General features: G+C 42.4%; 1 protein-coding gene across 4 annotated transcripts in view; it reads left to right on the top strand.

The window, feature by feature from the left end:
- The first annotated feature begins 40 nt into the window (after window positions 1–40).
- Window positions 41–16977, top strand: part of AFG2A (AFG2 AAA ATPase homolog A) — a 175643-nt gene continuing 158706 nt past the window's right edge. For 3 of the 4 annotated variants that reach the window (XM_081208064.1, XM_081208067.1, XM_081208066.1), the window contains exons 1-9: window positions 41–644; window positions 1699–1823; window positions 3338–3495; window positions 4559–4617; window positions 6707–7348; window positions 8910–9039; window positions 9342–9398; window positions 11220–11343; window positions 11734–11989. In XM_081208064.1, the coding sequence (XP_081064190.1) occupies window positions 173–644; window positions 1699–1823; window positions 3338–3495; window positions 4559–4617; window positions 6707–7348; window positions 8910–9039; window positions 9342–9398; window positions 11220–11343; window positions 11734–11989 (2023 nt within the window). In that variant the 5' untranslated portion in view covers window positions 41–172. The remainder of the gene's footprint in view (window positions 645–1698; window positions 1824–3337; window positions 3496–4558; window positions 4618–6706; window positions 7349–8909; window positions 9040–9341; window positions 9399–11219; window positions 11344–11733; window positions 11990–16977) is intronic. The other variant, XM_081208065.1, reaches the window with a different exon arrangement.

Raw genomic sequence — 16977 nt, 5'->3', positions numbered from 1 at the left:
CCATATTGAGTCCTGTGCTGTGGGTGGGTTCTTGTTGTAGTTGGGCTGTGTAGGATTTCTGTAACTCTATGAGATGCAAGGTAGCTTTCCTCTGAGGCGGAGTCGAGGGGCGGCGCTGAGATGATTCAAGTCAATAGTTCCCTAAAAGATTCCCATTTGCGCATCTTAAAAGATGTGCAGATCCCTGGCACTAACTTCCTTTAAAAAAACACAAAAAACAGCCACACATTTATTTATTTTTTATATTTTTGTTTCAAAGCGTCTCGGGGAAAGGGACCCTTATTGTATGGGCTTTACCATTGGCGCCTATGTGCTTCCACCATTCCTACCCCGCATATGGAGGAGACCAAGGCTCGCGATCGGGTCCGGAAGTGGGAGGTTGCGCGGGGCGCCGCTCGGCCGCCTTGCAAGCACAGCTCCTCTTTGGGCGGCGCCGGCCTTCCTCGGGAGAGAAGCATCTCCGGCTCCGTTGCGCCGCCTCCCGCGTGCTCCCCTCTTGCCCGGTGCCATGTCCTCCTCCTGCAGGAGGAAAAGCAAGGGGCGGCCTCCCCGCCCGGACGCCGCTTCCCCGCTTGCCTTGGGGCAGGCGGCTCCCGAGGCTCCCGGCAGGCTGAGCCTGGCTGCTGCCGAGTTCCTGAGCAAAGGTAAGGCTGGCAGCCCTGAGCTAAGCGACTCGGCTGGAACCGCTTTTCCTCAGAGGCGTCGGAGTACCGCATGTGGCGCTTGTTTAAAGCAACTACGATTAGCCAAGCAAGCGTGGTTTGCTTGCATCCTCGATGCCCCTCCCTGCTCCTGTTCACAGCCACCCTGGGAAAGTGGGACTGGCCCACGATTCCTCGCTGAGCTCCATGCAAATGAATCCTGGGCGCCCACCCCGTCTAGGTTCAATGCTTTCTCAGCTATGCCACACTTTCCCTCTGTCTTGCAGTTTTGTCCTCGATGCTCCTTTTCTTTAATGGGGATGCAGAACTTCCATCTTTGAAGTTGAGTGAGTTGTAAATTCCTGTGCCGCTCTATAGTTCCCAAAGAGGAACTTCAAAGAGCAACTCGAGTTTTGTGTTGCCTCCGACACAAGTTTATACGGTGATTGCAAATGTGTCGGTTTAACACGCAGGAGTCTTTCTTCATTGGTATCTTGAAAACACTCCCTTCCCCCTTTTGGTGTGTGTCAGATGTGTGTGCATGGAAAAATCCACATTCCTACTCGTTATGACCTGTAAAGTCTCAATTCTGTAAAGTGGTTGAGTGGAGACAAGTGAGGGAGAGGCAGGTTGCTTATTTATTTTCCCAGATTGATGTCCTTTCCTCCAAGAATCTCAAGGCTAGACTGCATGTGTTCATACAAACACAGCCAAGGTCTATTTAAAACAAACATCTGTAGCGAAATCTGAACATGTATCCAGCACAGAAATATTTAGGATGTTGTCCTAGAGTTTTTCTGGTTGCTTGCTTTAGATGTTGATTCTTTGCCTAAATAAACATTTTTGCACTTTCATATCCTGTTATGGGTGATTGTGAGGGCCAATAGTGTAAACAGCTTTTGATACAAAATTAGACACAATGATTTCTGTGACAACGCAGTCTGTTACTCATAGTAATGTTTTTCTTTGGGGGGTGGGGATAGATTTTACATGGCTAGAAATTGTTGCTTGAGCAAATGATAAATCACAGCACACGTTGTTTCTTCTTTAATTTTAGCAGATGACAAAGTCCCCAAAAGTTACAGAAGATCTCTTGTGCAGCTGGCCCTCAACAACATGAAACTGGCAAATATATGCATAGGCCGACCAGTGTTGCTCACCAGTAAAAATGGAAAACAAGAGGTGATGATTCTTTTCATGCTGAATTGTTGGAGTGCGGTGGTGATGGTGGGAAAATGATTATGCTAAATCAGTGGGAAGCAATTCAAATATGTGTTGAGCCCTTCCATGGGATTTCCTGGGAGAAGGCTTGGCTGATTTCTAAGCTTTATGTTGAGTAAGAAATTTCTGATATTGGGGTGTGATGCTTTTAAGCAAGTGATCAGTCCCTCAGAACTTATGAAGTTCTCTAGGTGTGGGCAACTTTTCGCCCTCCAGATGTTGAACTTCATTTCCATGGGCTGAGCTAAGTGGGCTTCGAAGTCAGCTTGATTTTACTGTTTTAACTTTCGTAAACCACTTTGAGGGTTGTTGTTGTTTATAATCAGTGTATAAATTCAAACAAACAAACAAACCTCGCTGCAGCATTCTGTACCACTGCAGCTTCCAGAACAATTCCAAGGGAAACCCCACAAAGAGCAGATTACAGTAGTCCAGTCACTGCTGTTATTCATTTATTTCATATAATCTATACATTGCTACATTATTAAAAAAAACAAAACCTCAAAGCAGTTTACAAAAAGATAAGGCAATACAATAAAATAAAAATGTTTGCAGCCCTACTTTCAAACCTACAGAAGCTAAAATACTAAAACATATTAAAATGACCTCAACTTTGTGGGTAGGCTAGTCTAAAGAATGTTTTCAGAAGGCACTGAAAAGGGTAAATTGAAGGCAGCTGCTTGATCTCAATAGGCAGGGAGTTCCAAAGTTGAGGTACTGCCACACTAAACGACCAGATTCTCACAAACGTGGATCACGCATTATGTGGCACGTGTAGTAGTGCCAATTCTACCAATTGACACGGAATTTGTTGTTAAACAAATAGGAGCCTATTGCAGATTGCCAGAGATTTCTCAATAGATCCTGCCCTCTCCTGTACTAGAGGCAATAAAGGCTATGCTATTATCTCCAGGATTATGATTTCCTGGAGCTTGTGGAAAGTGATGGTACAGGGAGGAGAAGGAAGGAAGGAAAGAGATGATGGAACTTGGTCTCTGAAGCAATTTCTTGGAAGTGTTGTGGCCTTTCTGGTGAACTGCAATTTCCCATTGCATCCAGAATGGAATCACACGGCCCTTGCATCTCCTACCCACAAAAAAGGGAAGCAGCACAGTGCTGTTTTTGCATCTTTGCAGCTTCTGGTCCAAGAGAGCCCAAATGAGACCAGAGAGAGAGAGACCTGGAATATATACCAAATGCTTCTCGTCTTTTCCCATGTTGCCTTTCAGCGGGTGAGACCACTGGTCCATGTAGCTAAGGATGGTCTCCTTTGATTAGCAGCTGCTCTCCAGGGTTTCAGATGGGACATTCCCAGTCCTATCTGGAGATACTGGGGATTGAACCTGGGACATTTTGCCCCTGTTTCTCCCTCCCCTGTGCTCACTGCCCCCCCCTGCCCCCCGCCAAAACCTGAGGATGAGAGGAGCAGTTTAAGATTTGCTAATTGCTGGTTCTGTGTGTTATATTTTGGATAGGTTTGTACTGCATGGCCTGTTGCCGGCTTTCCTGGTGGAAAAATTGGTTTAAGTGGAATTACACAAAAAAATCTGAAAGTGGGACTTGGCGAAACAGTCATTGTCGAGCCTGTGACTGGTGCTGTTATGCAGGCAGAGGACGTACATTTGAAGCTGAGGTATGTTGAAAATATATGCATTTTCTCCAGTCTTCCAATGGCCGAGACAGAACACCCCCCCTCCCTATGGTTTATCCGGCTTTTGAGAGCCGCCTGGGGGACGCATGCAGGGGGAAGGAGTGGGGGAACCCCATGACACTAGTGGAAGTCCTCTTATGAGTGTCTGCTAGTGGGACATGTGAGCTGGATCCAGCCCATTGTCTCTTTTAAACTATGGTTGAATGTAGGGTTGTGAACTGTTCCAAGAGGTATTTCCCAAAGGTAGATTTGTAGAGTTGGGCATATTGATTTCATATACCTGACACGCATAGGGTGCAAGCTGACTTTGTTAATGGGCAACACAAGGGAGTTACAGGAGTTGGAATGCAGTATTTTGGTGTCACCGCTGCAACCTTTTATCTCTCTCATGGTGGTACAGTGGTACCTCTGGATGTGAACAGGATCCGTTCCGGAGCCCCGTTTGCATCCTGAGTAGAACGTAACACACGACTGCGCGTCTGCGCATGCGCGGGTCATGGTTCGCCACTTCCGCGCATGCGCGTGACATCATTTTGAGCGTCTGCGCATGCGTGAGCAGTGAAACCCAGAACTAACGCGTTCCGTTACTTCCGGGTTGCCACGGAGTGTAACCTGAAAACGCTCAACCTGAAGCATATTTAACCCGAGGTATGACTGTACTGCATTTCTGACAGCACCAAATCCTATCACACAGTCAGAATGCAGGAAGTTGAACCCATCCTATATTATATGTTTGGAACCAACATTTCCCATGTTATGCAAAAGAGAGATCAATATAACTACCTTTTTTTAATACCGTATAACGGAAACAGAAAATTTACTTAGGCTGCAGTCCTCTGCTCACTGACCTGGGAGCAAGTCACAGTAAAGTCAGTGAGACTTTCTTTTGAGTAGACATGTGTATGAGTGTATTGTTAGTTTCTTATGCTAGGCTACACATGGTTGTTCTTGAATTACACTTGCTTTAGCAATAACTTTCTATTCATCGGTTATTATTGATGTGGGTAATATAGTGCCAGGTTGTAATTTTTCCACACGTTTCCAGGAATGAAGATGCTTGCCTTAATGTGGACGAGTTGACTGCCAGTCTCCTAAGAAATCTAGGTATGGGTTTTAATCTATTGGTTCTTGGTGTATTATGCCCTTCTAATCACCTTTTCTTTCTTTCTTTCTTTCTTTCTTTCTTTCTTTCTTTCTTTCTTTCTCTTTGGAATGCTAAATGATACATTCTGTGCTAAAGTTTATACAGTGGTGCCTCGCAAGACGAAATTAATTCGTTCCGCAAGTCTCTTCGTCTTGCGGTTTTTTCGTCTTGCGATGCACGGTTTCCCATAGGAATGCATTGAAAATCAATTAATGCGTTCCTAGGGAAACCGCCTTCAGACCAGGTCCGGGGACAGTCTGTCCCCGGACCTCTTCTGAAGGCTGGGGGGGGGGGGACAAGGGCTTTTCTTCCCACCCCCAGCATTTTAAAAAACCCCGGGACAGCGGAGGACTTCTCCGCTGTCCGGGCGATCTTAAAATGCTGGCGGGCGGCATTTTAAAATCGCCCCGGACAGCGGAGGACTTCTCCGCTGTCCGGAGCGATTTAAAAGCCCCTGGGAAGGCAGGCAGGGGGGACAAAGACTTTCGCCCCCCGCCCGCCTTCAGAAGCTGTTCCCGCCCCCCCTCCCTGCTTCGGAACAGCGTTCCGAAGTGGGGCGGCTGGGGCAGCTGTTCCCGCCCCCCCTCCCGCTTCGGAACAGCGTTCCGAAGTGGGGCGGCTGGGGCAGGTGTTCCCGCCCACCCCGCTTCGGAACAGCGTTTTAAAATGCTGGGGGTCGGCAGCAAAGCGTTCGCTGCCGACCCCCAGCATTTTAAAATCTCCCCGGGACAGAGAAGTCTCTGCTGTCCCGGGGAGATTTTAAAATGCTGGGGGTCGCCAGCGAACGCTCCCGACCCCCAGCATTTTAAAATCTCCCCGGGACAGAGAAGTCTCTGCTGTCCTGGGGAGATTTTAAAATGCTGAGGGTCGGCAGCCCCCCAGCATTTTAAAATCTCCCCGGGACACGGGGAGATTTTAAAATGCTCCCGACCCCCAGCATTTTAAAATCTCCCCGGGACAGCAGAGACTTCTCTGCTGTCCCGGGGAGATTTTAAAATGCTGGGGGTCGGCAGCGAACGCTTCGCTCCCGCCCGCCAGCATTTTAAGATCGCCCAGGGCAGGCGGGGGGAAGGCAGGCGGGGGGGAGCAAAGACTTTTGCCCCCCGCCGGCCTTCAGAAGAGGTCCTCTTCTGAAGGCCGGCTGTGGGCGAAAGTCTTTGCTCCCGACCGCCAGCATTTCCCTATGGGCTTTCGTCTTGCGATGCAAGCCCATAGGGAAATTCGTCTTGCGAAGCGCCTCCAAAACAGAAAACCCTTTCGTCTTGCGGGTTTTCCGTCTTGCGAGGCATTCGTCTTGCGGGGTACCACTGTAATTGTAAAAACTGACAGAAAATACTGCATTTCCTTTCTTTTCCCATATTGTCACCCAGCATGTGAAAAGTTCTGTAGGTAAGGATTGAGTCTTCAAATAGTCAATACATGACTCTGATTTAATGGTAGTAGAAAGAATGGGAGAATTCAGAGGATTTGAAACTTCACACTTCAGCCACACCATTGCCTATATTTCAAATCCCTTTATTTTTATATTCCTCCACCTTCCTTTATTTTTCCATTTCCCAATTTTTTTTTAAAAAGCTTTTATTTATTGAGAATAAGAAAAATAGCAAGGGAATATACAATTAAAAAACAATATTATCATCATTCCATCTGATAGCCACATGCATAACACTGTGAGAAGGCAAAACTAATATACAGAAATAAGTTACACATATTGCATCAAAGGTAAGACATTGTGTTTGATCTAGACTACCTATGGGAGGAACTCTGTCCACTATACAACCTTGGTTCAGGGGGGCAGCTTTTACCAGTTACCTCATGTGGCATCTGAAAAGCTGTTCTGGAAGGCCGGGAATCTTATAGAACAGAGTGGAAGGCAATGCTGGTGGGAAGGTGGAATTAGGGAAAATAAGGTTTTCCTCCAGCGGGAGTCTCTCCTGAATTTCTGTCGCACAACTGGAATGAAGCATTTATTTACACTGTATCTTTTAAACACGAACTGCTGGAAAAAAATGGTGATGTTTTTAAGCTCTCCTGTTTTGTTTCTTATAGATGGAAAGGTGGTTTTACCAGGAAACCTCCTGCAAATCAGTTTCTATGGCCGATTTTGCAACCTGATGGTTACAAAGGTGAAAGGAACAGACGGGGTTCTGCGGGAAATGGAGGACAGTCCCGTTTCGATGCTAGAACAGAAACTGTCACTTGACACCAGTGATTTTGACTTATCTGTGCAACTTGATAAACTGCTCATTGAAGATAGTCGAGAAGGAACATCTACCAGCACTCCATGCAAGCAGGTGGATCACAGTTTATCCGTTAATGCCTCCATAGATACCATGGTGTGTGAGGAAGAGATTTCTGGTTCAACAGAGATGCAGTTATTTGGTGACCATGTTGCAGCCTCCACTCCTGTACCTGAAACTACCAAGTTAAAAGGTGGCGAGGCCTGCATTCCCTCTGAAGGGTTACTGCAGGCTAGTCAAACAGGAGCATCCTTGAGCTCTGAGCCATTTTACTTCATATCTTCAAGGACTAGGATATGTTTCGTTGAATCTCGAACTAAAGAAACAGAAGAATGTAATCTGGAACCGAAGGTTACTTACAGTTCTATAGGTGGACTCGATCACCAGCTAAAAACCATAAGAGAAATGATTGAACTTCCCCTGAAGCAGCCTGGCCTGTTTAGAAGTTATGGTAGGATAGATGTGAATTAGATGTCTTGTTAACAACTTGTTATTAAATATTTGCATATCTTTCCCCTGCAAAGAGCAGCGTTCTTTCTGCCCTGATGATAGATCTTTCCTGCTGCCTATAACTGATTTTACTTGCTATTCTGTTATACCTTTCTGGCATGTTAAGTAATGGAATAATCTGTTCAAGGTTTTGCAGAGTGGCTTAAGAATGTGGTGTGTGTGTGTGGATGGCAATGCATTTTGTTGTAATAATTAATGTGTTTTAACATCTTTTATTTTGTAAAATCAGGGGTGCAGTTCACTTTCTATTACATTTTTATTGTGTTTCAGTGGGCTTTAGTAATTAACACTATCTTTAAACTATACTTAGTATCTTAAAAAAAAAAAATCTGTATTGTTCAGTGTTGTAAGGTAACATTGATATGTAGGCTGTAAGTACTACAGTTCTGCCCAGCACTGGAAGTAAATAAAACTTACTTCTGAGTAGGCAGAGTTAGGACCGCACTGTCAATATCAGTAGAAGAATTTAATATGTGCCTGGCCCGTTGAAAATCCATGGGACTCCAGTATGAACTTTGGCTGGATTCTGTTGGAAGCTTGTAAGGTTTCAGAACATTTGCAATGCAATCCTGTGTCCCTGTTCTCTTGGAAGCCTGTCTCATTGAGTTCAACGGGTATCACTGTCAAGTAAGTGTGCATAGGATTGTAGCTGTGTTGTAGCAATTTTATTCCTGTTTAAGTCTCACTGTGTGCCGTAGCACTTACTCCCTAGCAGCTGGGATAGCTCAGTTGGTAGAGCAGGAGACTCTTAATCTCAGAGTTATGGGTTTGAGCCCCACATTGGGCAAAATATTCCTGCCTTGCAGGGGGTTGGACTAGATGACCCTCATGGTCCCTTCCAACTCTACAAATTCTATGATTCTATGAACTGTCTTTTCGACTTCAGCCCTAGCACCCTAACCTTGCTTTTAGAAGTACTGTGTTGCCAATACAGTGGATCCTCCGGATACAAATTAAGTTCGTTCCAGGGGTCCGACCGCAATCCAAAATGTCTGTAGGCAGAGGCGCCGCTCCTGCGCATGCGAACGGTGCGATTGAGCGCTTCTGCACATGTGCATGTGGCGAAACTCAGAAGTATACACTTTCAGGTTTGCCACATTCATAACCCGAAAGTTATGTATCCAGAGCGGCATGTAACTAAAGGGTCCACTGTACCAGAAAGAGTAAGATAGCAGATTTGATATCTTAAAGGGTTTTTAAAAGTTGAGGCAGACCTGCTTTTTAATGACATCGTTTTCAAAAGGCTCAAATGTACAGCTGTTGTTTAAAATTGTTCATAGAAATGTGCCGTTGATCTACGTACTTGGAAATATTGCAGGTGTGGGAGATCTCATTGCAAAAAGTTGCAAGATGCTAGTGTCTTCATATACAGTTAATGGTATTTTTCAGAATCATTTGTATTTGTCACTACAGGAGTAGTTGCATCATTATCATTATTTATTTTAAAATCTCTGCCAGTCCATGAAATGTGATCTCTTCCTCTTCTATCTGACTCGTTAAAGGAATCCCACCTCCTCGAGGGGTGCTTCTCTATGGTCCTCCAGGAACAGGGAAGACCCTGATAGCCAAAGCAATTGCAAATGAGGTTGGGGCTCACGTCTCCACCATTAACGGCCCAGAAATAATAAGCAAGTAAGTCTTCCTAATTTATTTATCCTTGCTTTGCTTTTTCCTGCCCTCCAGCTACAGTTGCTGTTTTGTACCTGCTTAAAACAAAACAAAGACCCACTTTAGAGCGGCAGTATTTTTTGGAAAATAAGTCACTTCTGCATCCGTCAAGAGAAGTGAAGGAATGATTGATGATCTGTTTATATGAAACCATTTATACAGCGTTTAAGTATATGTGCCCATGGGGAGAACTGCGTGAATAAAATGCCCAAGTTTTTGTAAACAGACCAAAATAAGCTGCTAAATGGTTTTTGATTTTGTTGCAGGTTTTATGGTGAAAGTGAAGCCAAGTTGCGACAGATATTTGCCGAAGCCTCCTCACGGTATGCTTGTGCTCTTTTGGGGACTTTTTTTTTTTTATTCTAAATGGTTCAGTTTGTTAGCTTCCAAGCCCAGGACATGAGATTCCTGGTTCGAGCCCCAGAGTCTCTGTTACAGCCTGTGAATTCTTAGAGGCTTGTGAAATTTTGTCTGGTGACCAGGGCCGGAGGTGAAAGCAGAACAAAGCTTGTGAATGTTACCTTTGTGCGCTAGGCGAATTTCTGCATACTCTCACACCCCACTCTCCAGGCAGTGAAGAGGCATTATCAGAGTTCAAGAACACATTCCAGCCAGGCAGAAACACTCAAGGAGGGTTCAAAGTAAGGCTGATTAGGGGCATGGCCTAAGGAGAGAGGACGTGTGACCAAAGAAGGACCATATCCCAGGGGCCAGATAGAGAGTCGCAGAGGGCCACATTTGCCACACACACTGGGCCTGACGTTCCCCACTATTGCTGCATAGGACTGTGTACTAGATGAGTTAAAAATACCTGAAGCCGCTGTTTTTATTGGAAAATCAATAAAAATGATTTAAAAATAAATAAATACCTGAAGCCTCTTTGTTCAGGTGTTAAGCAACGCCTCAGACTATTTTTAGACCAGAATTGAATTTGCAGGTATCTCTGTATTTATGAGGTTTACACAACAATCCTGTACGTATCTACTTGGAAGTCATCCCATGAAAAAAATGGGTATTGCATCTGCATAACTCTGTTTAATATTGTGGGTTATGAGAGCTAGTGTGCCATAGTGGCTAGGAGACTGAGCTACAGTCCAAGAAATCACCCACTTGAATTTTGCTAGGAACTTAATTGGTAGCTTTAGTCAAGCCACTCTTTCTTGGCTTCAGTCTAAGGATGATAATACTCAACTTCCAGGGCTGTTATAAGAATACGTGAAGTGCTTTGAACACTCAAATGTACTATAAAAATGGAATTTAGAGGTATACCGTCTCTGTACCGCCATCATGACTAATAGATGTTGATAAATCCTTCTGATAAAAGGGCTAAGAACTTCTAAGCTGAACAAAAGACTTTTCATCCAATTCATTTGGAACTTATTGGCTTGCTTTTATTACACATATGCTGATAAATAAAACTTGGCATTTTACAAGCATTTATTAGTTTGGAAAAAAATATAGACTACTTAATCAAAAGTGTCAAAAATACTTTAAATTAATTCATTTAATTAACTAAATTAAATTCTATTAGCTGTTGGTTCTTTTGCTTCAAATCATTTTGTCCCATGTGTGGTTTGACTCTATGCTAGAATTCTGGCCTATTATCAGGTAAGATTTCTGCCCTGTATTTTGATTATTAGGTCTTCTCATTAGGTCATAAGAAAAGTCCGAGCCTTTGACATTTGAATAATCTTGTCTCAAATGATTTACCTGTTGCATTTTAGCTTGGATTGTTTAGAGGTGGGAGCTGAGAGTTGGTAGTTAAGAGTGCTGAGAGTTCTCCTCAAAGAGCTACAATTCTCAGAATTCCCTGGGAAGAGGGACTGATGGTTAAACCACTCTGGCATTGTGGCTCTGGGAAGCAAATTGGGGTTCTCCTAACAACACTTGGGACTCAAAATGAGCTGCAGTTCCCATATTTCATTTGGGAGAAACCACCTTTTGGGGGAAACTGTATACATGTTTTCCCTTCATACTTCAGGATATTTTGGGCTGTGCCATGAGATAAGCTTCGCTTCAGTTACGAAACATTTCATACGGCTAGAGGTGTGTCATGATCTGGTGTTCTAACTAGCCGATGCAGAATTTCAATAACCATTTCAGTGCTTTAAAGTTTCTGTTGCTTTCCATTATTTCCTTTTCAGTCGTCCATCCATTATATTTATTGATGAAATCGATGCGCTCTGCCCAAAGAGAGAAGGGGCACAGAATGAAGTTGAGAAAAGAATTGTGGCATCCTTATTGACACTGATGGATGGCATTGGATCAGTAAGTAAACTACGATGGAGTTGCTGGCTCTGGGGTGGGCATGAAAAAATGGTTGTGTTCATACAACTTACCTTCCTGTGGAATTCTTTGGCGATGAGTTGGTAAATTTACATATTACAAAAATAAAGCCTCTTTTCACTGGGACTGGGCTCATAAATTTTATGTGTCCTCATCTGTAATTATTATAAGGTAATGGTATTCTGTAAATAGTGTGAAAAGCACTTCATAGTTCCAGGATAGTATGCATAGAATTTCAGCCTTAGCCTGAAAGCTAAGTCTCATGGCTGAGTAGAGAGATAAACCTCAATCTCCAATCCCAAAGCACAGTGCTTTTGATTATACCGCATTGTTCCTGAATTACAGTGAACCTGTTTTGTGTTGGTCATTCAGGAAGGCAATGAAGGGCAACTCTTAGTACTTGGGGCCACTAATCGCCCCCACGCTCTGGATTCAGCCCTACGCAGACCTGGCCGCTTTGATAAGGAGATAGAAATTGGGGTTCCCAACGCTCAGGACCGACTGGACATTTTCAATAAGCTTCTGAACAAGGTTCCTCATTCACTGACGGCAACAGAGCTGGTTCAGTTGGCTGACAGCACCCATGGATATGTAGGAGCAGACCTAGCTGCAGTCTGCAAAGAAGCAGGTGAGCTATGAACACTTTTATATCAAATAATTAGCTGGATGAGTGTGTAGTTCTTGTCAGTGAAGACAAATTTTAATAAGCAAGGCTGAAAAGAAGGAACGGTGGTTCATTATTCAGTTTGTTGAGGTCATTTTGATTGTGTTTACTGTACAGTGGTACCTTGGGTTACAGACACTTCAGGTTATAGTCGCTTCAGGTTACAGACTCCGCTAACCCAGAAATAGTACCTCGGGTTAAGAACTTTGCTTCAGGATGAAAACAGAAATCGCGCGCCGGCGGCAGGGCGGCAGCAGGAGGCCCCATTAGCTAAAGTGGTACCTCAGGTTAAGAACAGTTTCAGGTTAAGAACGGACCTCCAGAACGAATTAAGTTCTTAACCTGAGGTACCACTGTACTGTAATAGTCAGTGAAAAATAATACTATACATTAAATATTACCTTTCCTTTTAAACTTTTAAACTTTGTTCAGTTGTGCATTTGCTCATGCTTCCTTAATATTGCAAAAAAGACATTTGTTGCCTGGTTTTTGTGACATGCAAATGTATTTAAATTTAACTGATTGTTTAAACAGCAGATCATCTATCAAAACAACAACAACAACAATTGACAACCTTCTTAACATTTGAATTCTGTTTACGGGACATTTAATTCACGTGACTTTTCTGAACATGGTGTTTTGTGTCCCACAGACTGCTAGTGTAAACCCTCTAATTAAGCAGACTGTGGTACAAATAAAAAAATAGGTGTGGATATATTTATTTTGGACAATACAGTACTATGCTGATTTGAAGAGTATGTAAGCTTATAGATTACTGAATCAGAAAATTAGGAGTAAGTCGCATTGAGCTCAGTGGAACTGACTACAGATTGAATGTGCATAAGATTCCACTGCTTATTTTGTGTAAAGTTAACAGTATTTTATTGCAAATGGCAATAACTTCAATAATTTCAGTGGCATATTTGCAAAGCTTTGGTATTAAAAAGTGAGCCCTTCTCTTGTGAGCTTTCTTCATCAATTGTTATACTAGGGTGACATCTAGTGGTGGAATAATGGTTTCAACCAATCTAAACACATCCACTAGCTGAAAGAAATTGCTTACAACTCTATGAACAGAATATTTAGATTTAAGAGTCTAAAATAATAAAGAACCTGAAATAAGACCTGTATGTATAGCTTGCTTCACTGTTTTGTAAACCTAGACTATTAGTGTATTCTGTTATAAAATATGAAGTCTCCTGCCATTTTTTAAAAAAAATACAGATGGTAAAGTTTCTTAATAAAGCTTGTTGTAGAATGTTTTCTTCAAGAAGGTGTTCTTCCTTCAAAAGCCAGTTTAGTCATTGGATAGATTTGTCCAGATTTGCTTTATAAAATAGAATTTATGGAGCAAAGCATCATTGTCTGCATAACTAGGCGGTGATATATCTCACTATAATGTTTAAAAACAAACATTTTTTTCCTTTAAATAAAATGAGCTTCCTTCTATACAAAATCCTTCTCACCATTTGTATCCATAAGATTGATAAGAGCTGTTATATATACTACTGCAGTGGTTTTGTATCCAGGTATAATTTTTGTTGATGCTCCCTTACTTGGCCTTTCGGGACAGGAATATCTCACTTTCACTTAATTGCATTTTTTCTGATTTTGTACAGAAATTTCTGATTTTTTTTCTTGAATTCCTGTAAAAGGCAAGACTACAGTAAACCATACTCAAATAAAATCTTTTACTGAAAGATAACTTGTGCATTGCAAGGTAACATACTGTCAAAGAAGACATTTCACGTTCCTCTGCCTCTTCTACCTTATGCCATTGCCCTCTGGGAAACTCAGTTTTCTGGGTCCTTTACGGGAAGCATGTCTCACCATAAATAGAGTATTGTCTTCTCCAAAGCATTTCTCTGAGCTCTGAACGCCTTGAGTACAATCTTTTGTTGAAAGGCAAGTATTCCAAAAGATTGAGATGATACCCTTCCCTAAAAAGAATGCTGCTTCCTTTCTTAAGCTTGGGTCTTCTTCTTCTTTTTAAATGATGTGTATTCCACAACACTTTTTAATGGGGTGGGGGGAGAGACAGTATTAACTTACAGTACTATGCATTGTGGGAAAATATTCTTGGAATTAATTGTTTCCTAGCTTTCCACTGTTTCCTGTTTTGACTTGTTCTGAAAAGTTACTGGGTTGGAATATTTTCAGAATGCTCTGATTTCTCCTGTCTAAACAGTTGCTACCACTATGTGGTAATATGTCTCTGCTCTCCTTAGGAAGCGGTACCCAACACGGTGCCCTCTAGATGTTCTTGGGCTACAACTCCCTTCATCCCTGACCACTGGCCATTCTGGTAGAAGCTGACGAGAGTTTTATTTCTCTAAATGTTTATAATGCTACAAAGGGAGACCTCCGCTGTATTTCAAAAACAGCATAACAAATGGCATGTTAGCTGGGCAATGAGGATATAAGTGGAATAAACAGTGTTGAATGTTTTAAAGTGCCTAGCAACATAGGCTTCCAAATATAGCAATTGCTTATAAATTTATCCTTCTAAGGCTGCCTGTAAGTTTCAGGCAGGATTGATTATGAATGTAAATTTATTTTTCAGGAACTGAGAAGGGTCATCTTGTTTACAGTGAATGGGAATGCTGGCTTGAAAAATGCTAGCGCTTATCTTAAAAGATATTGTTGGCTACACTGTGCAGACTTCTTTAAAAGTTACAGACTCAAATACTGAAAGGAATTGCGCATGATTTAAACACTGAGGTTGCAGCTGGGTATGGAAGATGCCCCATCACAATGACTTGCTGAAAATTGCTTTTGTTCTGTGGTACATCTGCAAAGTTCGGGTTGGTTTTCCCCTTTGACTGCACTCTCCAGGGACTTCCCTTTGTATGCTAGTCCATGTCTGCACATGTTCCATGTGTGCACATTTGTGGATGTTTGTTCCCCTTGCAGAACTGCTGAACTGTCCTTTAACCTCCCCAGAGTTCAAAAATCAGTTTGGGCTTGAGAGCTGGACAAAATCAAGTGGCTGGGGGACAAGTTGTGCTATCTGCTGCTAAACAATATATGTTACCTTAATAACAACAACTACTACTACTACTACTACAGTGGTACCTCAGGTTAAGTACTTAATTCGTTCCGGAGGTCCGTACTTAACCTGAAACTGTTTTTAACCTGAAGCACCTCTTTAGCTAATGGGTCCTCCTGCTGCTGCCGTGCCGCCGGAGCCCAATTTCTGTTCTTATCCTGAAGCAAAGTTCTTAACCTGAAGCACTATTTCTGGGTTAGCGGATTGTGTAACCTGAAGCGTGTGTAACCTGAAGCGTATGTAACCCAAGGTACCACTGTACTACTACTACTACTACCACTAACTAAAGAAAACTGAAATCAAGGGCTGGATCTACACTGACCTGTTTAGCATTAATTGAACGATAGTACATATGTCGTTCTGAAACATCACAGGGCATGCTTGTAAATTAAAGCATTTTTTATCCTGTTTTATCCCCATCAAAATGCTGTTTCCCTGCTGCTGGTTGCTCTGCAGCGCCATCTGGTGTCACATTTTAATGATGTATCATGAACGTTAAAACTAGGGTGTCATGTGTCCATATATGTTATCAAAACCATTCCTTATCTTCCCTTAATGTTAAAAACCATGAGTGTAGATCCACCCAAGTTTAAAATCCTAGGCAGTCCCATTGAGCTTTGTAGGTCTTAACTTCTAAGTAAACAAGCACAAAACAAGTTTTAGACCCCTGAAAGTAAGTATTGCTAGAAACTGCCAAGTTGTTTCTAGGCAATTACTTGGGATGGGCTTAAAAGATGATTGTTTTGTCCTTCATGATGTTTTATAAATCTTCATCCTGGCTGCAAGGAACATGAGTGCTTGTATAACTTGCAAATAAAACCACAAGCATAGAAATGACTTCTACAAATTATTGGTAGCTTGTTCACAATCTGGCAAAGACCTGTTAAATCTTGAAACTGAAGTGAACAATCGACTTTTCTCTCTCTCCTAGGAGGTAACATCCTGATACAGCACTGCCTGTGTGTCCACATGCAAGGCATAATGGCTTTTGTTGACCAAAGCTGTAACATATGCTTGTGGGTTATTTTTGAGAACATCGGTTTGGAGTAATTGCTTTTATGTAGAAGTAGTTACATCTGGATGTTGATGCTTGAGGGAACATGTGTAAAACAAGATGGAACATGCTGATCTTCTACTTGCATCCAGAAACAATCCCCCCAGCCCTTTCTTAAATGGACACTGTGATGGAACTAAGAGAAGTCATACTTGGGCTGCAATGCTAAATATACTTGCTCGTCAATATAAGCTCCACAGTGGAACTCTTGTCTTCCCATTTCATTCATTTGTTCCACATATGTTTTCAAATGTTGTATTAATTAGACTCACACACATCTAATTATATATTTTGAGTCATGTTTGCTTGAATCTTGGCTGATAACTTCTTTTTCCTCTTCATATCTGCCCCTGTCAGTTAGCTTTCTGTGAGAAGTGCTTTGTACAGTTCTTCTGAAACTCCTGATGGCCAGCTTGTTGTCTGGCATTTCAGAAGTGCTGCAGAAGGGGACTTTTGACAGTTATCAGTTACCTGATGTTGTTATGATGTCAGGTGATTGACAGGTTGTCCCAATCGGCCTGTGGGGAAAGCTGGCCTTTTATAAGAATACTTTCCATCATAATTACAAACCCACTGAATGAGAAAATTGCACTTTTATATATTCTCTAAGTCTAAATCTATATTTTTTTTAGGTTAACTTTTAGAACTAGTGTTCTGTTAATGAATTGGTTCTTCTCAGTACAATTATTTCCAGCTGTGAATAGTTTTAGACTTGAGAATAATAATTCTCCTGACACTCTGCCTTGGCAAATAAAGCAAGTGTGTACAGTCATCGTTGTGGAAAAGAATTCCTGTGTAATAAAACTCTTGGAATTGAAATCAATCTGCTTTCCCCTTCTATGCCTTGCC

This window comes from Podarcis bocagei (genome assembly GCF_964188305.1).
Source record: "Podarcis bocagei genome assembly, chromosome: 9".
In the NCBI taxonomy this organism is placed as follows: Eukaryota; Metazoa; Chordata; class Lepidosauria; order Squamata; family Lacertidae; genus Podarcis; species Podarcis bocagei.
Note: the sequence above shows the minus strand (reverse complement) of the source record. Positions and strands in the feature narration are given on the sequence as shown.